This window comes from Sturnira hondurensis, unplaced genomic scaffold (assembly GCF_014824575.4).
Source record: "Sturnira hondurensis isolate 20B ecotype Veracruz unplaced genomic scaffold, ASM1482457v3 Scaffold0004152, whole genome shotgun sequence".
NCBI lineage: Eukaryota > Metazoa > Chordata > Mammalia > Chiroptera > Phyllostomidae > Sturnira > Sturnira hondurensis.
This window is the reverse complement of record NW_028076783.1, coordinates 8,503,749-8,527,954: the sequence shown is the minus strand read 5'-3', so window position 1 is coordinate 8,527,954 and position 24,206 is coordinate 8,503,749. Positions and strand designations below refer to the sequence as shown.

General features: G+C 40.6%; 1 protein-coding gene across 3 annotated transcripts in view; it reads right to left on the bottom strand.

The window, feature by feature from the left end:
• Window positions 1-24,206, bottom strand: part of JAKMIP2 (janus kinase and microtubule interacting protein 2) — a 136,744-nt gene that overhangs the window by 45,734 nt on the left and 66,804 nt on the right. For all 3 annotated transcript variants that reach the window (XM_037044984.1, XM_037044982.1, XM_037044983.1), the window contains exons 2-5: window positions 20,668-20,944; window positions 9,083-9,580; window positions 5,237-5,446; window positions 3,280-3,378 (exon numbers count right to left, since the gene is read on the bottom strand). In XM_037044984.1, the coding sequence (XP_036900879.1) occupies window positions 3,280-3,378; window positions 5,237-5,446; window positions 9,083-9,580; window positions 20,668-20,796 (936 nt within the window). In that variant the 5' untranslated portion in view covers window positions 20,797-20,944. The remainder of the gene's footprint in view (window positions 1-3,279; window positions 3,379-5,236; window positions 5,447-9,082; window positions 9,581-20,667; window positions 20,945-24,206) is intronic.

Here is a 24,206-nt window from a genome sequence, read left to right as displayed (position 1 = left end):
CACCAAAAGGGCCCAATTTGGAAGAGGGGGAAGTGACTGAAATCCAGTAGAGAGCTGAGCAAGCACCATTATTCCCTCTTGGACCCCTGCCCCACATACAATGTCACAACCCAGCAACTGGGTTGCCCCACCCTGGTGAACACCTAAGGCTCTGCCCCTCAATAGGTAACAGGCGTGACAAGACAAAAAAAAAATGGCCCAAATGAAAGAACAGATCAAAGCTCCTGAAAAAATATAACTAAGCGATGAGGAGATAGCCAGCATATCAGATGCACAGTTCAAAACACTGGTAATCAGGATGCTCACAGAATTGGTTGAATTTGGTTGCAAACTAGATGAAAAAATGAAGGCTGTGCTAAGTGAAATAAAGGAAAATGTACGGGGAACCAATAGTGATGGGAAGGAAACTGGGACTCAGATCAATAGAGTGAACCAGAAGGAAGAAAGAAACATCCAATCAGAAAAGAATAAAGAAACAAGAATTCAAAAAAATGAGGAGAGGTTTAGGAAGCTCCAGGACATCTTTAAACATTCCGATATCTGAATTATATGGGTAACAGAGGAGAAGAGGAAGAGCAACAAGTGGAAAAGTTATCTGAACAAATAATAAAGGAGAACTTCCCTATTCTGGCTAAGGAAATAGACTTCTAAAAAGTCCAGGAAGTTCAGAGAGTCCCAAAGAAGTTGGACCCAAGGGGGTACACACCAAGGCACATCATAATTACATTACCCAAGGTTAAAGATAAGGGCAGAATTTTAAAAGCAGGAAGACAAAAATGAGAGAGTTACCTACAAAGGAGTGCCCATAAGACTGTCAGCTGATTTCTCAAAAGAGACCTTACAGGCAAGAAGGGGCTGGAAAGAAGTATTCTAAGTCATGAAAGGCAAGGACCTACATCCAGAATTGCTCTATCCAGCAAAAATTTCATTTAGAGTGGAAGGGTAGATGAAGTGCTTCTCAGATAAGGTCAAGTTAAAGGAGTTCATTATCACTGAGCCCTTATTTTATGAAATGTTAAAGGGACTTATCTAGGAAAAAGAAGATAAAAGACATGTACAGTAAAATGACAGTACACTCACAATTATTAACAATCACATCTAAAACAAAAGCAAAAACGAACCAAGTAAACAACTAGAACAGAAACAGAAACACAGAAATGGAAATCACATGGGGGGTTATCAACAGGGGAGTGGGAGGAGCAGAGAGGGGGAAAGGTACAGAGAATAAGTAGCATAGATGGTGGGTAGAAAATAGACAGGGGGAGGATAAGAATAGTATGGGAGATATAGAAGCCGAGAACTTATAAGTATGACACCTGGACATGAACTAAAGGGGGGAATGTGAATGGGAGAGTGCAGGGTGGAGAGGAGTGAAGGGGGGAAACTGGGATACCTGTAATAGCATAATCAATAAAATATATCTTAAAAAAAGAATTAAAGAAAATTTCCCAGGATGAAAACCTATGAATTCTAAATTAGAAGAGCCAATGAATGCATTCTACAATCCTATATATAAAAAAAAAGAATAATAACCCTACACACCAAGCCATATTCTTATGAAATTTCAGAACTCGGGGACAAACAGAAGATTCTGAATGCTTCAGAAAAAAAAGACAGGTCACTTACAATAAAATAAGAATCAAATGGCTTTGGATTTCTCAACAGCAACACGAGAAGAAAAAAAACAAGGAAAAGCAATGTAGCAATACCTTCAACATTTCTCTAAGTTGAGCCAAACAATTAATGAAGAATGAAGATATTCTTAGACACTCCAGGACTCCAAAAATTTATATTCCAGACATCTTTCAGAAAAAACTAATGAATGTTGAGCTTCACCAAAACAAGAGAGGAAACCAAGAAAAGGGATGACATGACAGAGAAGAAAGAGGAGAGAGTTGATGATAAACTTAAGGGGGAATGATGAAGGTGGATCCTGGGTTAATAACTGAGCACCAGGTTTAGAGAACAATAGTCCAGATTGAAGCAGTGTTACTGAGACAGCCTTGATGAGGGCTGCCATCCTCGAATACCTGCTGCCTTTTTAAAGGAGGACAGAATACCTAGTGAGCCTTGCTACTACCTAGTGTTATACCTATATCTAGCCTGTCTTGACCATATGCCAATTACCTGAGCTCCTGCTTTCTTCTCCATGCCTATGACCTAGATCGATGGAAGACAGGTAGAGCATATGCTCCTGGTTAGTGCATCTCAGTCTTCAGCATGTATCAAAATCACTACAGGGCTTGTTAAAGCACAGATTGTTAGTCCCTAACCCCAGAGATCTTACGCAGTAGGTCTGGGCTAAGGCCTCAGAATTTCTAACAAAGAAAAAAAAGTGCTCAAATATAAGCCACAGAGCAGGATATTTTAAATACCAATATCCAATAGATGGGATAAAAAAGTTTCTAAAGTTAGTAAGAAAATGAAGACAGCACAATATGGGCAAACTAAAAAGGACAAAACACACAGGCCACTGGAAAAGCCAACAGATATTTGAAAAGCTACTCAATCTCACTTTTAAGAAGAAAAATAAAAGTGGAAATCACAATAACACTGTACCACACATCCATGAAAGTGATTTAAATGAACAGTTATTTTTGCATTTTGGCAAAGAAGCAGAGAAACGACAACTCTCATACATGGCTTGTGGGACGGTAAATCCTTATACCAACTATGGGAAACTGTCCGGTTTTCTACACTAACTGCATACTATATGCTTACTCTCTGACCCGGCGGTTCTGCTCCTTGGTATGTTCCTACCAGAAATGAACACACTTTCTCACCAAAAACTCTTTGCAGGCACAGTTAACAACTTCAAATGGTTAAGAAACAACATACATGTTTATTAACGATAGAAGAATAAGAAAATTATGGTGTGTTTATTGAACACTAGAGTATAAAAATTGACAAATATTACATGCCACACAATGGATGACTCTCACAAATGCAATGCTGAACAAACAAACACAAAAGAGCAATACTGTTTGATTCCATGACCAACTCATTTTAAAAACAGAGACAGATAACTGTCATGATAGAAGTCAGTGTGGTGGTTAACTTTAGAAGGGTGACTGTAGGGAGGGGTCACAAGAAGAGGTCTGAGATGCTGGTCGTCTCCCACTTACCCATCTGGGTCGGGTTATAAGGGTGCATCATTTCGGGCATATTTATGAAGTTGCTCCTTTATTATTTGTGCACCTTTTGTTATACATCTATAATATCACATATACTTCTATAACACAATTTCACACAAAAAAGAAAGAAAACATAAGAACTCACCAATTCATTTCGTTCATCTCCAAGTAAGGTATTCCTGTCTTCTAATTTTCTTATAGTAGCATTCAACTCAGCTATTCTCTTTTGATTTCTTCGCAAATCCTATGCATGAAAGTTAAAATGGATATTTGGTCAGCAACACTTTTCACAAAGTTTTGCAATACAGCTCTTAACAGTAATAGACTTAGGTCCTTTCATCTGGCTTACAAGGTAAAATGTTCTCTTATTCAGAGAGGAGCAAATACTTACCTTTTTAAAGCCCTCAATATTTACCACTTGGATTTAAGACCAAGTCTAGTTGAAACTGCAGATGAATTTCCTGTAGCAGCTACTCCCTGGAGCCCTGACTCCTGGTGGGGGGAGGTCTTTGGACTAGTTTATTGAATCCGTGAGCTGTGAGACACAGTGATGTCGTGATTATATGAGGTTCAAGGAGCACCCTTGTGTGCTCACCCTTGTGAGCTCACCCTTGTGAGCACACATTGCTTCCCACAGCTGAGACAGATGCCTTGCTACAAAACTTAGCCAAAGAAGGAATAAAGCACCAGGCAGAGATGGGATTTGCAAAATCCTGCACATTTCTGGAGAAGACAGTGAGAGTGAGAAGGCTGGTGCATGACCTTCATGTATAAATGAAATATTTTGTCCAGAGCAACTGGCTTCCCAACTGGCATAACTGTCATGGATCACCTTCCATACAGCAGTCATAGCTTAATTCTATTCTGTAGAGTTCATAGGACCATTATTACCATACACTTGCAATTCCATTATCATCTTGCATTTTGATTGGGCTGTATTGTTGACAAGGCAGTTTCTCACCCATTACATGCCTAGCTCACAATACCCTAGAGGATGAAACAGAACAGGTAAGACCCATGGAGGTCATAACTTGTTCAAGGTCTTGTGGCTAGTATCAACAGATCAATAGCTAATATGTATTAAATGCTAACTGTGTGACAGACACTGCTCAACATTTCACATACCAATCTTTTAAATCTGAGACCAGCCTATGGAGCACCACTATTGTCCCTCTTTTACAGATGAAGAAACTCTGAGCAGTGAAATCATTTGCCTAAGGTCAAACAGTAAACGGCAGATCCAGGATTTGAACTAAAGGGTCTGACTCTAGAGCCTATTCTATTGACAATTATGCTACACTGCATGCAGGTAAGTGTTGGTAATAAAACTAAGATTTACACCTGCTAAATCCTAGAACTAAGATTTCCATCTGCTAAATCCTAGTTCTTCAGTCTCTCTATCACCTATGGGACAGAGATAGCCTGAATACCTATTCATAAATTATTCATTACTTGGTTCTAAGTACTACTTTGGAACCTGTCTCTGTGCCTAAATAATTCATTTTCATCTTTTCAGCAGCTAAATAATTTGAAAGGTATAAAGTATGAAAGTCAACTATATATAAGCTGATTGCTATTGCTGTACTTCTGAGAATAATTTCTCATATAAAATGATGAAAACTCACAAATAAGTGGCAAGTTTAATCAAACTAGAAGCATTCAGAGGATTATATAAATGCTTTAGTTCTTTCATAGTTACACATTTTGACCCCTGGATATGATACATCTTTACCAATTTCCAACCCAACTGATCACATGAGAGAAAATTACCAGTCTTGGCAAGAGGCAAAGCCTTTTCATCCAATTTACGATTCTTTATAATAAATAGGCTGAAGTTTGAAAAGCTATCGATGGCTCACAAAATTCTATGAAAGAATTTTAAAAGATCTATAATTCTCTTGTGATCTGCTAATGCAGTGTATACCACTTTGCTGTCTATGAATTGAGAAAACCTTGTTCCCAAGATACTAGCTGGTTTTATAGGAGGAACTAGAATTGATTTCTTAGTAGCAAACAGGAAAAGAGCTTAAGTGAAAAGTAAAACTTGGGAGCTAAATAAAAGATGACTCCTGCGTTCGCAACTTCAACTTGGACCGACTTACAGGACTGCTGCAGTGCTCAGAGCCATCTCCTGCTCTCCCCGGGATCTCTCGTTTCGGGCTGCTCATGTTGCACTCCGCCTCCTTGACCAGAAAAAGCTGCTCATCCAAAGCCTCCTTCTGCAGCTGGAGCTTCTGAACGTAGCCTGTTTGCGTCTCCAGTTCCTTTTCCAGGGAAAAGATGATTCTGTCCTTGGCTTTGATTTCATCCATCTGAATTAAATGACACCCAGGACATTTTATTTAACAATGCTGTGAAGAAATGCATTTTTACAATGACATGAGGTTAACTTCTTTCTGCTGATTGCTATGGAAGAAAGTCAACACTGCTGAAAAAAGGCTATACTAGGCTAATTAGGTATCAAAGAGAGTAATTTCTTTTCTCTCAAGTAGGTTCTGTGTAGATGCTTTGACTCAATATATTGTTGGAAGTGGTCTGGGTTGGTTGAATAGCGAAAGAAAAGATTCACTTTAAAATGGGTCATTAGTGTTGATAAAGGCAGATACTAAATATGTCACGTTTCCCGGAACAATATTTGACATCACCTCCTCTTTGGAGGAATAGCCTTTGAGTTCAGTTCAAATAGCAGTAGCCACTAGGAGTAGGCTGTTTGTAACTGAAGAAGCTGCAGACTGCCCAGGAGCCTAGTCATTTCTAAAGGCCAATACGTTTGCATTCAGGCTACATGGTTCATGTCATCTAGCTCTTCCCATTCCTATCCACATTTCAGGGCAACCAATTTACCCTTACTGTCAGAAAACCCTGGTTGGAACAGGAAGAGGGATGGGAAATACCGGGTTATAGCAACACTGTTTTCCCTCATACACCCATGGGATATATTTATTGAACCCAGCACTCATCTCTGTGGAGCCTGGGCATGGCCTCAGAAATCTTTCCCAACAAAAGGCCTGAAAGCATTCAATACCAATTATTCAGTGTTCCACTGGACTGAAAATGCTTTCACCATCCCTGGATGAGGTCAAGTGGGGTAAGTGTCTGTAAATACTTTCAAAAAATATTTTATTTATTTTTAGACAGAAGGGAAATGAGGGAGAAAGAGAGGGAGAGAAACATCAATGTGTGGTTGCCTCTCATGTGTCCCTTACTGGGGACCTGCCCTGCAACCCAGGCATATGCCCTGACTGGGAATTGAACCAGCAACCCTTTGCTTCACAGGCCCGTGCTCAATCCACTGAGCTACACCAGCCAGGGCATGTAAATAATATTTGAAGACAGCATGGCCATCAGGTAACACCTTTCTTCTCATTTCATTATATTTTATTTGAATATTCAAATTGGAGGTAGAGAAAAGACACTTACTATGAGCAACATTACGCTCTTCTCTTTATAAAGATGCCTCTTTATAATAACAAGTGACTTTGTATAAATCATTCTTTGCTGTGTTCCTTACAACAACAACAAAAAAGGACAAACACTGTGTTATACAGTCATATACATCTCACATGTAAATGTCTTGTAAACATCTGTGAGCTGCTGCCTCCAAGTCACATGGTGAAATTTTAAGTCAATTTTGGGTGGCCATCAGGCTAAATTCTGTGATAGTATCTGGTAACTTGGTGAGGAATTAAACACCGCCCCGTTAATTTGGAAATAAAAGCACTGTCTTTAGTCTCTACCTCCTCCCAGAAGATTGACTCCGATGTTACTCTTTACTGAGTGGCACATTCATTTGTCACAACTGTCATCCATGCTGTTATTCACAGTTTACCAGAGTTCCAGATATACATGCTCCTAGGTGGTCTTGATGTAACCTGCCCAACTAAATTTGCTGGGGAGTCATTTCATTCCTGCTTATATTATCATCCTAATCATCTGGATCTTCCTAAGGGAAATGTATTGATCTTCTACAACATTCACAGCACCAAACTCAGAGCTTTACATACCTTACCTCATTTTATTAACAATCCTTTTCTGTAGGTTCTGTTATCACCATTTTAGAGATGATGACCGAGGACTAAAAGGGTTAACTCGGTCATAGCCACATGGCTAATTGGTGAAGCTTGACTATAAATTCAATCTTCTGACTTTAGAGCCCATTCTATTAGATTCTATGCTATAGTGACTCCAAGATTATTTCTAGCATTTCTCCAAGTGGTCTTCTACAGGATATACCAGTAATTAGTGTTGAGAAGGATCTATTATACACAGTGGGTATAAGTGGGTATAATGGGCTATGGACTCTGAATACCAAAATCTTCCACAGTTCTGCTCTTAGATGAGAATGGAATATGTGTTTCTGATATATATCAGAATTTCCAGGAGAAATTTTCTTGACAGAACTGCTCCCATTTCATTCCCTTCTAGTTCCAAAAATAGAGCTGGGGGTGAGGTTAGAAACAGGATAAGAAGAAGTTGAAAATTAAAGGTGCATTTGTATGGTTGAAAACATTTACCATGTTATTTGGTTTGTACCAATTTTTGAAGCACTCTTCAGGAAGCTTAGATTTGATATTGTCACTAAGGGGGATTTCACATCTACTTCAGCAATATGCTGATGAAAGAAAAGTCATAGAAAAAAAACTACATATCAACAAGTGGATGTACTTGTAGATTTTACATTGAAAACCATCAACGGACAAAAATATTTAATGTAAAGCTTCCTTTTCATTCACCTACCTTCTGACTCCAGAGTTCACAGGGCTGATTTGTTCTAATCAACCACTATTGTTTCAAAAACCAAAGGCAGGACAGAGACCACTATTTCTACATTGTGTTTGGTCTCTTTTGTCAACCAGTACAATGGAATGAATTGCAGATAAAGAATTTGAAAAGTGTGGCAAAGGCAACATTTTACAGTCACAATGTATTGCAGTACAAAGAAAATTACACGTTTAGTTTTCTAAAATGTTCTATGGTAATCACTTTTTACTTAAAATAGAAATCCTAGAGATTGAATACAGGGAACATAATTAGAATTCTTAGAAAATAATTGCTTAGAATTAGCAGACACAAGACAGAAAGTTATAGCTTTTCCCAAGAAATAATTGTTCTTAGAGAATTATAAAGTACATTCTAACAGGTGATGGTTAATTTGATAAGGTATAACGAATGTTAGACATTCTGAGTATATACATATAAGTGTTTCTTTTAAAATAATTAGACAAGGTCATTCTAGGCTTTTACACAATAATGTATTTGTTTTATTTTAAACCTAGTGAGAGACAGATGGTTTCGGTCATGCATATTTTTATAAAAGACCAAACTCTATAGGAGTTGGAGTAAGTCTTTGAACTTAATAATAGCATATTTAGGAATAAGCTATATAGGAATGACATTTAACTAAGAAATTATAATGACCCCTGTTTATTTGGGGAAAACATATTTTAAAAAGTTACTGGAAATTTTATAGCTCACATTGCTTTTGGCATGATTCCTAGAAAGATGACTAGTGAGTCACGCAGGATTTTCTCTGTAGCTATCCCTCTCAGATGTCTTAAAAGCCACAGAAACATCCCTTATCCCTGTAAAAACCCAGTTACATTTTTTACAAATAGGAATCACACAAAAGCATGCCGATTTTGGAAAAGCTCATAATTTAGAATACTTTATAGACACCCAAGAAAACAGGAGTTATTGAATAGGTACTGTCCATGTATACAGCGCTGGAAGAATCCAGTTTTTATAAGAAAGGTGATCCAAAAGCTTTTACATTTTGACTCTCTGTCTGTCTGTCTGCCTACCTACCTGCTTATCAACCTATCTTGTACTTTGGATAGAACACAAAACAAAGGTGAGTGTATGATCCACCTATAAGAGACATCTGATAAAGCAAACCCATGGTACTCTGAAACCCTGGAAAGAGAATGGTTCTGCACTGGGTTACTAACCAGCCTCCGAATATCCCGCTCAGACTCCCACTTGATCTTGGAGATGGCTTCCTGGTGGGACTGATGCTCACTCCTCAGGTCCCCAGCCTTGATTTTATCGGCTTGGATCATATTGCTTAAAGCCTCATCCACCTGCTTCTTGGCGGTTTTCAGGTCCGCAATTTCCTGTAGGAGCTTAAGGCGCTCCGCATCAAACAGTTTCCGGGCCTCCTCCCGGGCCTCAATGGTGAGCGCTGTCCTTACTTTGTCACTGCTGCCATCCCGCAGGGCGCACAGAGCTGACTTGAGCCTCTGGATCTCCCCATCCCGCACCTTCACTGTCCTTGACATTTCTTGCTCATGCTGCTTGATGAGATTCTCCCTTACAGCCTGCAGCTCCTTCATCTTCTCCTCATGGAGCTTGGCTTTGAGTTCTGTCACCAGGACCGTGTGCTTGCGCTGTTCCAGCTCACGAATCTTCTTTGCTTCTTGAGTCTTCTCTCTTTCAAGCTTAGATACCTAAATGCAGAAGGGTGAAGGGATAAAAGAGATGAGCCTCAAAGGATAGGGGTCCAAGGCAGGATCTGCAGACTACACCCCTGTGATCTCCTAAGTCCTTATAGCTTTTCAAATTCCAGGACACTGTGTGCTCAGAGGGAAGGGAACCACAGGTTTTAAAGCTGGGAATATGTGTGTAAAAGGAGGAAATACCTGAGGATGCTTATATTACTTTGTTCAGACAAGTATTTGATGTGCTGGGGCCTTTCTAGTCAAGGTGTAGTCTGTTGACAAGCAGCACAGATACCACCCAGAAGCTCCTCAGAAGTGCAGAATCTAGGGCTCGATCCAGATCTATGAATTGGAATGTACATTTTACCAAATCCCCAGGTGACTGGTATATACAATGAAATTATGAAGTGGTGCTATAATGGTTTTTGCCTTGATACAGAGAAGTTCAAAGCAAACCACCTAGAGAGCTTTTTGGACTATGCATCTCTAGCTAGGTTAACGGATACATGTGAGTGTCTCAAGACAGTTCATAGTTCATTATAACCAGACTAAATTGTGGCAGTTGCAGCTTGAAAAAGCCTGTGACTACTATTCTATCATCTTCTTCCCCCAACTCATGCCTGCTGCCTTTGTTCCTCTTCATCGTGTCCATGCATGTACATACACACCCCACCCTGGAAAAAAGGGAGACTCAGGTAGCCACCAGGGTCATATCTAGTTGACTGAGACTGAGTCTCTGCATCTGTAAAGTTGGAAGGTTTCATAAAATAATTGTTAAGAGGCTTCTCAGCTGAAAAGTGTTAGGATTCAAACTCCTTACTGAAATCACTGTAATGATAATATAAAGTGTCTTGAGATTTTACTTACCTTCACAGTTTATCTGCCTTCAGCTAGAACAGATTTTTTTAAGTCCAGATGATATTTTATGAATATTTTATTTTAAAGACATAGCAGTTGTTCCCATGTTGGCTATTCTAAAAGAACCCAGGGCCCATGGAGACTTGGCAAAGTAAGCAGCCAGGCACCTTCAAACATCTGTCCTTCCATCTTGCCTCCAGCTTAGACCAGCGTCCCTTCCTGAATGCCTCTTATCACACATGCACCAGAGCTGGAGTGTCCAACACGGTGGCCACTGGCCACACTGAGCACTTGGAATATGGAAGGTCTGAAGACTTAGTCTAAGTGTAAAATACATGCCAGGTTTTGAAGACTTAGTATAAGGTAAAGAAGGTGAAATATTTCATTAAAAAGTTTTATATTAATTACATGTTTAAATTATAATATTGGGAAAATTAAGTTAAATAAAATAAATTATTAAAACTAATCCACTTTACTTTTAAAATTCTTGTTGCAAGAAATTTTAATATCACATCTACATGGCTTGCATTGCAGCTCCTATTGTATTTCTCTCAGGCTGCACCTGCTCCAGGGTTCTTGGAGGTTCACTTAATGAACCTAGCTGTCTTCACACCCTGGTGATATTCTCTGAGGAAAGCCTCGTTCTGATTTGATTGATGTGCCTGCTCAAATGTCACCCAGGGCTCCTTTACACTGTGGAATAAACGTCTCGACATTTTGCTTCACCTTTCAGGCTCTCAGAAGATTTGGCTGGACTTCCAGCTCTGGAATCTTCCTCTTCAGGGACAGGGAAGTATGCCATTGTGTACACATGCCTTGCTTTTCTATACCTGTGTGCCTGCAGATTCCCCTTCCTGACCTGCCCTTCCCTCCTTTGGGAATCCTCTCATTCCATATGGCTCAGCTAGAGTCACCCTCTGTGGTCATGACGCCCTTGATCACTGAGGCCAAAGCTCATTTCTCCTGCTTTTGTCTTGTAAGTATACTTTGCTAACATCTCCTTACTTGTCCTGTCGACATTTTGCTTTATGCTATGGTTTTTTGTACACTTGTCTGTCCTCACCACCTTCTCTCCTATCTCTACCCAGACTGGAAACTCCTAGAAGGTGCCAACAAGCCTTGTTCATCTATGTCTACCCAATGGTTGCCAACACAACACATCAGAAGTCAAAAAGAGTGTGCGGGAATAAAGAATGGATTCCAATATGTTTCCCTGGCTAGCCACCTAATGAGAGGTGGCTAAGAATAGTTATGTTCTGTCATACAGTTTAGAGAGTATAGGCTTCTAAGGTTACCCGAAGCAATCCTTCACCCACTCCTTCCCTGTATAAAGCAAGAATAAAACAAAACACCCCTAACATATAAGGATGCCTACTTGCACTCTGCTTGATGTTTCTCTCAATGCTTCAATTAGAACGACCTAAATCTTAATCCCTATTTTTCCACAATGAACTGAAGTGGCTATTTTCTGGCTCAGTTGTGGACAAACTGAAGCCCATGGGCCAAAACTTTCCTGCCCCCTACTTTTGTGAATAAAGTTTTATTGGAACACAGCCATTTCTATTCATTTACCAATTGCCTATGGTTGCTTTTGGGCTACAGTAGAGTTGAGTCATTTTAGAGAGACTGTCTTATAAAACCCTAGATACTTACTATTTGTCCTCTACAGAAAAAAGTTGCTAATTCCTCAACTAGACAGGAAAAAACTCTTTGAAAAGGGGTTCTTGTTTTTCACTGACTTAGAAACTGATAATTTACCTTCCATCTAGAACCTTGGGAAAGTTAAGTTTAGCTCAAATAATAGGAAATTAGTCATGTTCCATTCCAGCAGGATGTTTTTATATTGGGTACTTGGAATAGCATCAGGACCACAAAGGCTGGTATCAAGTTACTATGGGAAATTTTAGCTATTCTCCCTAAAGTAATGAGAACGCTAGAAATATGGACAAAGGAGAAGAAATTCTGGGTTTGCATTTCAATTTCACCATCTGCTATACCTAGGAAAGTTGCTTTACCCTTCTGAGGATCTTTGATTATTCTTTTTCCCCTATTTTTAAAAAATTTATTTAATTATTGTTCAAGTACAGTTTTCCGTCTTTTACTCCCATCCCATTGCAGCCCACCCCCCCATTGCTCCCCACCTCTCTCTCATTTGCACCCCTGGTAGTTTTTGTCCATGTGTCCTTTATACTTGTTCCTATGAATCCCTCCCCCTTTTCCTTTGAAATTCCCTCCTCTCTCCCCTCTGGTCCCTGTCAACCTGTTCTTTATTTCAGTGTCTTATTATTCTTTAAAAAAACCCTATAAAAGGTTTACTTTCAGGGTTAAATTAGGTAAGGCACAGGAAAATAGCTTGAAATGTAATGTACTAAGAAATATAAGGTATTATTATTGGATATAAAATATAGTTAAAATCTAAAATTATTTAGTCAAATTCTCTGTAGGGACATTAGATTCTATCATTTTGTAATTTGTTTCTCTCAAATTATAAACACCAATCTTTCATGTGTAGACTGTAGAGATAAATTTTTTAAAATCCATGAACATATAGGTACATGGAAAATATAGGGGTTAGAAAAGTAGGTTTACAGTTGTGAGTAGGAGAAACACAAAATTTATTCTTGCGTTACTATTTATTAATTATCATATTATTTATTTGTGTTACTTGCCACCTTCATATTGCTATTATTTTGTATCCTTACTCTCAGGATTTCTCTTCTAGGTAACGATGGCTGATAATTTATCCTACCTTTACCCACCCATGTGTATTTTAGATTGAAGACAAAAACAAATACAAGCAAGTACTGGCTTTATTGCCCATCACATGAATGAGTCCATAGAACCCAAACAAAATTCAAAGGCACTGAATTACATTTGGCACTGATTTTGGTTGTTATAGAAACTGGTGGGGGGGGTTACAGAATTTCTAGGTATGACTGCTTTTTAAAGCTTGAGAGGAGTGTTCTACTACAAAGGAGATACAAAGGCTGTGATTGCCATTTGGATTAAAAGAACTGATAAAATTTGTGGTAAAATAATTTTCTGAGAATTATTTGTAGACCATATTGTAACAATAAGAAAACAGATCTTAATATCTTACTGGGAATTTTAAGAATGAGTATACAAAAAGATCCATGTACAGCTATGAAAAAATATGAAGATGATAATGTGCTGAAACGGAAGAACTGTTTAGTGGAAGAAAGAATCAATTGTGATTAGTGGAAATGTTTTATGGAGAAAAGTTCCAGCTGGATCGCATAATAGCACTCCTCAAGGGCTTGCTTTGAGTCAGGCACCTTTCTTTCCTAAAGACTATGCACATGTCAGGACATTTAACCTCCTCACAGCATTGTGATATAGGTAGTGTTTGTTTCATGTGAATTTCAGGTGAGAAAAGTGAAGAACATCTCCATGTAAGTATGATGCAAAGAGGGTTGACTGGAGCCCAAAGTGGGTCAGAAGCCAGGTCTGGGTCAGAACCCAGACCACTTTGTTTGCTCTGAAACCTTGGGCAGGCTGCTTCACCTCTTGGCCTCCGTGTTCCTGTTTATAAATTAGGATGGGCGCTATCCTTCTCATAGAGCTGTGAGGAGCGACGTAGATAATCTACCAAAGTATCAGGCAAGGCAGGGCCACCTGGGAGATGAACAATTATTGATATATGGTAGATATTACAATATTAATTTTGATAAATATTGCTATGCAATGCTATATAAATGCCTACATAATAAGTATCCATATTATCATGATAAGACTAGTATCAGTATTATTATATTAAAACTGTAACAAGTATTTTCCTAACACGAATAGATGTTCAAAGGTAAGATTGGGTTTCCTCAGGATGGACTGAGTCCCCTTGACATTGATGGCATCTACCCTTAACTTGGAAGCCACTTGGATGATGTGTACACAGAGGGAATAGGGTACAGGCTGGGACAGGACAAGGGGGTGAGCCCTGAAAAGGCTTTGGATGACACAGCTCCAAAATCCTTTCTACTGAGAGGTTTTATGCAAAAAAAAAAATCATTAGGGAAAGTTAATCCTCGTGGAAAAAGCTTATGTTATGACAGAAGGAAGGAAATTCCTGACTCCCTCATAAAGGCCTACTATCCTCTCCTGTCCAATTCCAGTCTGGCCTTTGCAAAACGCCAGTGTAAATTCTGCCAAGATCAAGTCGGCTGTGATATGAGCACCCACAGGATCTGAGAAATCTAGGATTAAAATTGGACAGTCCCATAAAAGGTAAGGAGGGCTGAGAGGTTATCAAGGCAAGACAAGCTGACAAAAGCATTTCCTCGGATTATGGGCATCGAATCTTGCTGGAGGTCTAAACTCACTGGGTGGGTGGGGGTTTCACAGGTAACCACATAAATCTCAAACAGGAGAGGCAAAGGAGGGGAAGGGGCAGGTCACTTCTATGGGAAACTGTATACAACCTGGGGAAGCACAAAGGATTCTAGTTTTTCATTTCTTGATTGTAGCCACTTAAGCTTCCTGAAAACAAAACTAAAGACACAAAAAGCCAATAGTACTGCATCCCAAATGTGAGCCCTGAACCCAAAGGCTCTGAAGCACTCAGTGAGGATAGAGAAATGGCTGGTTTTCTGAGAATGCCCTCGCAGGAACAGAGCATGGTGGAATCGGGTTTTCAGCATTACCTACGACACCGCCTTAGCGAAGGCTGGATTCCTATGTTGACTCCTCCACTTGTGTGTCACTTGTGTGTCAAATGAGTTAAAGGGTTTGAACTCCATTTCTCCCTCAGTGAAGTCAGGCCAGTAATTGCAGCCCCTTGTCCCAGGCTCACAGTGGGGTTTGCGAAAATGCTGTGCAGTCTCTGAAGGGCTATTCCCATGGTGGAAACTCCTGTTTGGAGCTTCTTCCTCCCGGACCCTGGATTCCAGGCCTGCTACTCTCTGCCACTGAGCCTTCATCCCCTGTAGCTATGGGTTGCCCTTAGGTAGGAAGCCCTGGGGTTCGTGGGGCTAGATTTCATATCCCACAGCAATCCCTGGTGTACTCACAAACATTAGCAGTGCATCATAGCCTCACAGTGTCCAATCAGAGACGCTTAGAGGAAAATACTACAGCTTAACAGCTCAGGGGGCTGGTCCAAGAACAAGACAGACCTGCATGGAAATCCTCTCTCCCCCAGAGCCCAGGATTTCCCACTGAGTAAATATTGTGCCAGGACTTGATGCCATAGTGCTATGGGAACGTTTGTAAAGGGATCATGAAAATTCACTCAGCAAGTAGTACTGTGCACCTCCTCCATGCCAGGCAGCAGTAAAAGCACCGTGACACCTGTCTTAGGAGACCTTGTTTAGGGGAACTTTAGGAGACATGGTCTCTTACCCACAGAGGGCCACATGGTATTGGGTGTGGGCAGCAAGCAATAAACAAGCAAGCAAACAAACAGGGTACCTGCAGACAGCATGCACTTCTATGATAAAAATGTAGCAGGGTGATGTGGTAGAGCAAATGGGGAACAGTGTACCTAGACTCAGTGGTCAGGAGGCCTGATAGAGGAAGAGTCCTGAGAACTATCTGGATGGAGGAAGAGCTAGAGCAGGCATGTGCCTTTCCTGACACATCCCTGCAGTTATGGAACGGCCTTAGCTCTTCTATCTCATCCAGTCCACTCACTGTGTAAATGCGAAAATGCAGGCCAGGGAAAGACACAGGGTCTGGCACAAAGGTCCCACATTGTGCCTTTCCTCCCCACCACAGGGCCTCCTTAGGTCCACCCTCAAGTCCTTATGCCTGAAGTATGGTGAAAGTGACCTACTTCTCTGAATATTTATTCCTAGGAGTGCTTGGCAAATCTTTTAGATAATTTCTACTCAGCGCAAGTTGACTGTGTCTAATATTTTTGCTTCATTTCCCTGTGGTGGAAATGCACACATCTATGGGGGGACAGACATGGATGTGGTCTGACTGGTTTCTCCATTTCAAATTTGCCTAATAGTGGAAAACACAGTTCTAATATTCTCTTGTTCTCTGCCTAAGACCTCCACATTTTCCAGACCTCCACATTTTTAAGGACATGGGCTTTGCAAGACATGGAAACAACCTAAGTGTCCATTGAAAGATGAATGCCCATTGGTAAATGACTGGATCAAAAAGCTATGGTACATTTACACAATGGAATTCTATGCTTCAGAAAGGAAGAAGGAACTACTACCCTTTGCAACATCATGGATGGAACTGGAAAACATTATGCTGAGTGAAATAAGCCAGGCGGTGAAAGACAGGTACCATATGATATTACCGTTAACAGGAATCTAAACAACAAAACAAACAAGCAAGCAAAATATGACCAATGACACTCAAATATGGAACAGGCTGACAGGGTCCAGAGGGGAGAGGGGAGAGAATCATAGGGGAAAAGGGGATGGACTCACATGAACAAGTATAAAGGACACATGGACAATAACCAAGGGTGGGGGGTGGAAATGGGAGGGAGGCGGCAAGCATGGGGCGGGGGGCTGGCAGGGTTGGGAATATAAGACAGAAAGCTGTACTTGAACAAGAATTAAATAAAAAAATTATTAAAAAAAGAATATGTAGTATATACATACAATGGAATATTATTTAGTCAGAGAAAAGAAGGAAATTCTGCAACCTGTGACAAAATGGATGAACCTTAAAGGTATTATGCTGAGTGAAATAAGTCAGACAGAGGACGACAAATATTGTAGAATCTCACTTATATGTGGAATATAAAAAACCAAAGTCAGAAACAGGGGTCAGATTTTTGGTTGCCGGAGGCAGGAGGTAAGAGGTGAGGGACATGGGTAAAATGTCAAAAGGCACAAACTTCCAATTATGACAAATGTGTCCTAGAGATGCAGTGAACAATATATGACTATAGTTAGTAATACCAATACTAACTTTTAAAGTTGCAAAGATAGATCTTAAAAGCTTTCATCACAAGAAAAAAATTAACTATGTGAGGTGATGAATGTTAACTCATTATGGTGATCATTTTGCAATATATGCATATACCAAATCATTCTGGTGTACAACTTAAATTTATATGATGCTACATGTCAATTACATTTCAATAAAACTGGGAGGAATATATCAAGTAAAAAAGAGCATAGGCTTGGGTGAAGAAGGGAGGAGAGTTGAGAAACTAGCTCTGCCCCTTACTAGCATGTGACTTTGGGTGAATTGCTTTACCTCCCTGAGCCTCAGTTTCCTCATCTATTAAATGGGAATAACAACAGTGTCCACCTCAGAGGGTAGCAGTGAGGAGGAAATGCAATACTGAATTAAAAAACCTGACATGCTTGCCACAAACTAACCGCTCAAAAACTAAGACACACACACACACACACACCCCTTATGAGGCAGACACCACTATTCTTCCATTCAGTGGACAAGGAAAGGAAAACACTGCGGGATTCCATGACCTTCTCAGGGTCACTCGGGTGCGAAGTGAAAGCACTGGCAATATGCCAGGAGAAAATGCATTTACTACAGCGTGACAGATAGTAAACATTCAGTGAAGTGTAGCTACTTCTCTCATTAGCCCAAAGCATTATGACTCTGCTCTCTACACAATGTGCTCTGGAAATGTCACTGGGATGATCTGTCTTCCTGGCAAAATAAGTAATGCCCCACCGCTCCAAAGGTTTCCACTCTCTAAATAGTCTATTCCCCAGGAGCCAAACTGCTATTTTATCATCAACATCTCAGAACCAAACCAAGAGTGTGCATCCACATCTTGGCATTGTTCATATTCTCTCTCTTAATGCCTGAGCCTTGGAAACACAATTCTATTTATTTTAATAAAACTGCTTTATGACTTGCCTGCCCTCTAAATTCCCTTTGCTCTTCGGGGAAGGCTGCTGACAGGCGGTGAGCCTTTGCTTTAGCCCCTGCGGTGGGACTGTGATTAACTGCCAAGGAAAGGGAGACAGGGAGGCAGCCTATAGGGGGAGGATAGGGCAGTGCTTTCATTCAGGACACTGCCTTCCAGTCTCTTGTCAGAGGAAGGGGACAGCACATGGACCTTCCCGACTTAGACTCCAGTGCCAGGTCCTGGATAAACAGGCAGCTGAGTCCAGGCTCAGCTTAGCCTTTTTAAAAGACTTGAATGTGTACAACATTGGCAGTGGGGGGACCCTCAGGGCCCCTGCCTCTTTGAAATCCCCTGAGTTTTTTCTCTGTAAACCAAAGGCAGTTTATGGTTACCTGTCTCCAGGCCAACAGGCTTTGGCCTAGGAATGTAGTGAATGTAGTTTGTCATCCAGTCATTACCACAATTCAAGGAGGCTGCTCTCTTGAAATGTTACATTGCCCCAGGGAAAGTTAAAGCCAATGAAATGTACACAGACTGTCAAACTGGGGAGGAATCTTAGAGTGGAGTGTTTGTCAAGACAAAGGCGCGGAGCCACCCACGCGGGGACTGTCTGGACTGTTTGTTGAAACTGTAAATCTTGGTTTTCACCCCACCTATTCCATCAGAATCCTTCGAACGTCCAGGGGTCTCAATTTTTAATGAGTACCCCCAGGTTATTCCAAGGCACAGTGATGCTTGAGAGACATGGACATGGAGAAATAGATTCAGTCACCTGACTTACAGATCGAGACTCTGAGATACTTAAATTTGTCCCGAAGAAGAGGCAAAAAAAAAAAAAAAAATCCGTGCTCTTCTGACTCACAAACAATTAAAAAAACAACAACATCATGTTCCTTTTAATTTCATAAAAACTAAAAAATTTCCTTCACAAATTTTACACTGGAGTCTGTTTATACAAGGTTAAAGTTTTGCTGAGACAGGAGGCAAAAGGCTTTGGTGGCCTAATATTTAATAAATTTGGGGGAAAATAATTAAAATTTAATAGTAATGTCAAAGAAGAAGAGATAGACAAAACAGAAGAAGGTTATTTGTTGGTTTGTGATCTATAGTTTGATCAAAAACATTTTCTCCTATACAAAGAATTTTCTAGATACAACTTGATGTTGACATGGCTGTGCCCAGTGTGCAGAGGGCAGACACGTCTTACTGCATGCTGGATATTTCCAAATGTTTTCCTACCCATGACCCTACCTGACAGCCACACAGCTCTGCTGGGATAAGTGTTACCAAATCCATTCATGAAATTCAGAAAAGTAAAGAGACTCTCTTAAGCCTAGTTAGTAACCAACAGTGAAGAGCATGTTAGAAAGAATATTACTAATACTACCATTTTTTGAGAGTTTACTATGTGCCAGGCAGCACTCTGAGCACTTGACATGAATTTTCTCATTTAATCCACATAACTACTTTATGTACTTGTCTAACTTAAAACCTCATCACAGCTCTATAAGATAGTACAGTGTTACTGATGAAGAAACTAAGGTATAAGGAATAAATCATCTTTCATTCATTCTTTGACTCAATCAAAAATATATGTTGAGCTATTCAGTTCTGGATATTTCTCTGCGCTTTAGGAATATAGAGGTAAAGTAACTCTCTGTTTCATAGAGATTGCACTTGACTGGGGAGAGAGAAGCACTAAGTATGTAAATAAATAAATACGTAATTTTCCATGAAGTGAATCAAGAACAGCCAGCTTTTGGGGAGTAACTGGGTACGTTCTGTGTTAGGGACTGTGGTTGGATGAATGACTGCAGCTGTCACTTGAAGAAGGTGAGGACAGAGCAAGGAGCTGACTGGGCAAGGAACAAGAGCAAAGGCCCTCGCTGAGGCTGGCATCTCTCTTGATTCTTCGAAGAGGCTGGAGCAGAGTGATGGGTGGGGTGGGTAGAGGTGGGAGCTGAGTTAAAGGGAGAGCTACAGGGAATGTCCTGTAGTGGTAGGAAAACCCATTTGCTTCTGAGAGGCAGAGGAAGCCATTGAAGGGTTTTGAGTGACATGATGTGATACACTTTAGAGACATTGCTCGAAATGCCACTTCGGGAATAGCCCCTAGAAGGTGAGGGGGGAACTTGCCCAAGACCACAACTATTACAAGTGTCCAGGGGAGGTGGTGCTGGTGGGGGCCATTGTCTCAATTATGAGTATCTGGTTTCTTGAACCAGGCTTTCTGCAGAGTCAGAGATCAGTCTTGTGACCGTTATTGTCACTTTCCGTGTATACCTGGGCTCAAATCCCTCCTGCTACACAGGAGAACATCTCTGTATGTACAGAAAGGCAACAGGCAGAAAGGAGCAATGGAGGGGGTTGGCAGGCAGAGCCAGGCCAGAGCCACTCTCCAGGCTGCGGCCACAGGGGCTCCACTTACCTTGGACTTCTCCTGATGCAGCTCTATCTGGATGTCGGTGAGCTTGGTCCTGAGGTCTTCATTGGCAGCTTGAAGGGCGACAATGAGCGCCTCGGGCTTCTCGCCCTTATTTCGCCCTTTCTTGGACATTGTTCCTTTCTAAATGGAGTCTGTTGCTTTTTGATTCCTTTCACATGGGTGCTGCCATGTTACTGTTTCTTATCCTGGAGTGCAATGTTTCAGCATCTACTGCGTGGTGTTCCTCAGCAAGGTCTCCTCAGCTGCTGCCCTAGACACCCTGAGAAGAAACAGTGGTTACTGCAGTGGCCGAGACCTGGGCTAGTGCTGGACAGTCACCCTCAGCCTGGGCGGCCTGCAAGAGCCCCTTCCTGAGCCTCCTGTCTCCACAATCTCCCATCCACTCTGCCCATGAATTTCCAGTGATCGTTCCAAAGGGCCTGCTGGATCACGCTGGTGCCCTGCTTCCCATCCTCCAAAGACCTGGGAGTTTGTGCTGGTATCTCAGAGTGCTCCTCCAGCCTGCACCTGCCCATTCTCCTTGCCTCATCACCTCCATTCCACTCACATATACACTAACTATAAGGAATGCCTTTTAATTTGCTGGTTCTTTCTCTCTTCCCATAAGGGTTTCCCCTTTCTATTCATTTTTCCCATCCTCTGCCCAGCTCCCTCACATAGTCCTCCCTTACATCCCCACCCTCACACCCAGCCACACACACAGTGTCATTTGACTCACTTCTAGGACTCCTTCAGGTCTCAGCTGCCACATCGGTTTCTCTTGGAAACACCCCTTTGGTTTCTACATGCCATTATTGTTTAACTAGGGCCACCTTGAAACTGTAAACTTGGTGAGAGCAGGAATGTGTTGTCTTTATTTACAACTTGCTTCTCAGAACCCATCATAGGCCTGGCACAGACCAGGTACTTCATTAGTACTTTTATCAGGAAGTCACCTATGCAATGACCTCACAGTCACCCCATAAAGGGCCCCAACTTTAAGAAAATCTGATACATAAAGACCTAAAATTATGTAATGAATAAACTGTGAGAAGTAAGGATTAATTATACTGGGTTAATTATACTTATTCATTCAATCAGTATTGTTAGGCTTCCTTCTATACACTGGGCTCAGTACAGTATGTTGAAATTAAAAATGTCAGTTTCAAGGAAAAACAAAACCCTCAACAAAACCTCTCTCTCCTATCCATATCATCATCATCATCATCTATTTAATAACTGCCTTTAAGAAGTAAACCAGTTGTTTCAAAAGTATAAACAAAACTCCTTCTGATGGGGTAAGGAAGGCTCCCTGAAGAGAGCTGCATTGGCCTTGAACTTGAGGAGTGAGTAGGATGTTAACAGGAGAAACAGGTCAAAAGAAATGGCTGGTGCTATGCTACAACAAATAGAAGCACAGTAATAACTATTTTGTGGTAAAAACAGGGGCTGATTACTTACAACTCAGGATATGGTTTATGGGCAGTAATGTTGGAAATGACAAATTGTGGGAAATCTGGAATGCTGATCTTAGAATTTTGGAATCTTTTTTTTTTCAATAAGCAATGGGGACTCTGCTGAACTTCTTGGCAGCACTTTGGCCTGGTTATTCTGGTGGCAGAGTCGGGAGAGAATGGAGGTAGGGAGCCTGCCTACTGAACTTACTGAGGTGGAGGATAAAGAATGAAGGCTGAATCAGGACAGTAGCAAGAAGAGAGAGGAAAAAAGGAAGATGTGTCTTGATTTACAAATTTTTAAATGCTTCATAGGAACAAGGAGGTTAGAAAAATTTCAGCACTAATCTGTCAGTCAATGGAAAAAATACTACTAAATACCAGAGGAAGTCTGCCATGCAACCTTTCAGAAAACTGAGTATTGTGTGCATGAATGTGCTTCAGTCCAGGATGAAGAGGAAATCCTACTGATCACACTTATGTTCTGGCAGCTGTTTCTCCCTCAAGACCCCTGGTATTCAGCACTGAAGACCATGCTGGGATCCTGGGCTTTCTGCTCCCCACTCCGTGAACCATGAGGACCATGACTTTTTTGTTTGTGTCCCTAGAGAAAGGGGATAGAGGAAGGTTAGGGGACTGGGAGAATAAATCTGTCTCTTGTAGTTATGAAATTGTGCATCACTATTCCATACTAAATTAGATGCTGGAGTTATCCTTCATGCTTGTTTTGCAAGTAATGCCAATTCATTAAAGTGTATGCCTGGGAGACTTCTAAGAGGCACCATTCTTTGGTTTTAGAATTAAAATGAATTCAATCAGAATTACTGAAAACTTAACAAAAATCATATGGTACTTGTCTTTCTCTTACTGGCTTATTTCACTTAGTTCTCCAGGTCTATCCATACTCTCGCAAAGGTAAGCTTTCCTTCTTTTTTTACAACTGAGTAGTATTCTATTTCGTAAAAATAACCCCAGCTTTTTATTCACTTATCTACTGATGAATACTTGAAATCTTGGCTACTGAAAGCAATGTTGCAATAAACATAGGGACAGACTCACAGAGAGCAGGCTGGCAGCTGTTGGGGGAAGAATAGGGGGCTGGGTGGGAGAGTTGGATGGAATGAACAAGAAAAGGAGAGAAAAATCTCATGGACACAGAGAACAGTGTGGTGATTGCCAGAGGGAAGGGAGGTAAGGAGGGGTAAAGGAACATAAAGGGGGGATAATGGTGATGGGACAGAGACTTGACTTGGGATAATGAACACATAATACCGTGTACAGATGATGCATTGTGTTGTAGAATTGTGTAAGCCATGTTTTGAGATGTCATAATCCTTGTTGCTCTCTTTTGGATTCCCATGCTTAATTTCACCCCTACACACTGTTATCTTGCACTGTGCTCCTTTGACTGGATTTAGGTGGCTTTCCTAAGGATGAATTTAGCAAAATAAATCTTTTAACATTATATATTCTTATTTGCCTGGTCCTTTCTTTCCAGATTCAAATTGTTTTGCAGCTATTGTAGAATAAGAGTACAAACAATTATGTACTCAAGGTCAGACAGAGCAAGAAAAGTGAATCAGAGCCCCTGCCTGAAGTAGGCACTTGCTCTCTGTGGACACTATTATTGAGAGCAAACTGGCATGTGAATACCTAAGTCATTTGGAGGAATTGTCTTTAGGTAATTATATTTACAAGTGACACCAAGATTTTCTATTTTAGGTTTAAGTGAAATATGTATAACTTATTCTGCTGTTTCCTTGGTGACTGATTTCAAAGACCTAGAATTTAAAAAAATACTATTATAAAGGCACCTTTGGGTGTCAAACGTGTGCACAAATTTCTACATACAGAACATGCATAATGTGCACCTGCTACTTAAAAAACAATTTCTGTATTAAGAATATTATTGAAGTAAAAGTGCATAAAATTTGAATAAAATAAATTTTGGATATACTATATAGCTTTATTATAAAGAATTCCATTTAATTTTCCACATGCTACTAAAAAGAAACTGGGTATCAGTATTTTCCCCTGTTATAATATACTATGCTACAATATAGAAATTATAGAATATACATTATTGCT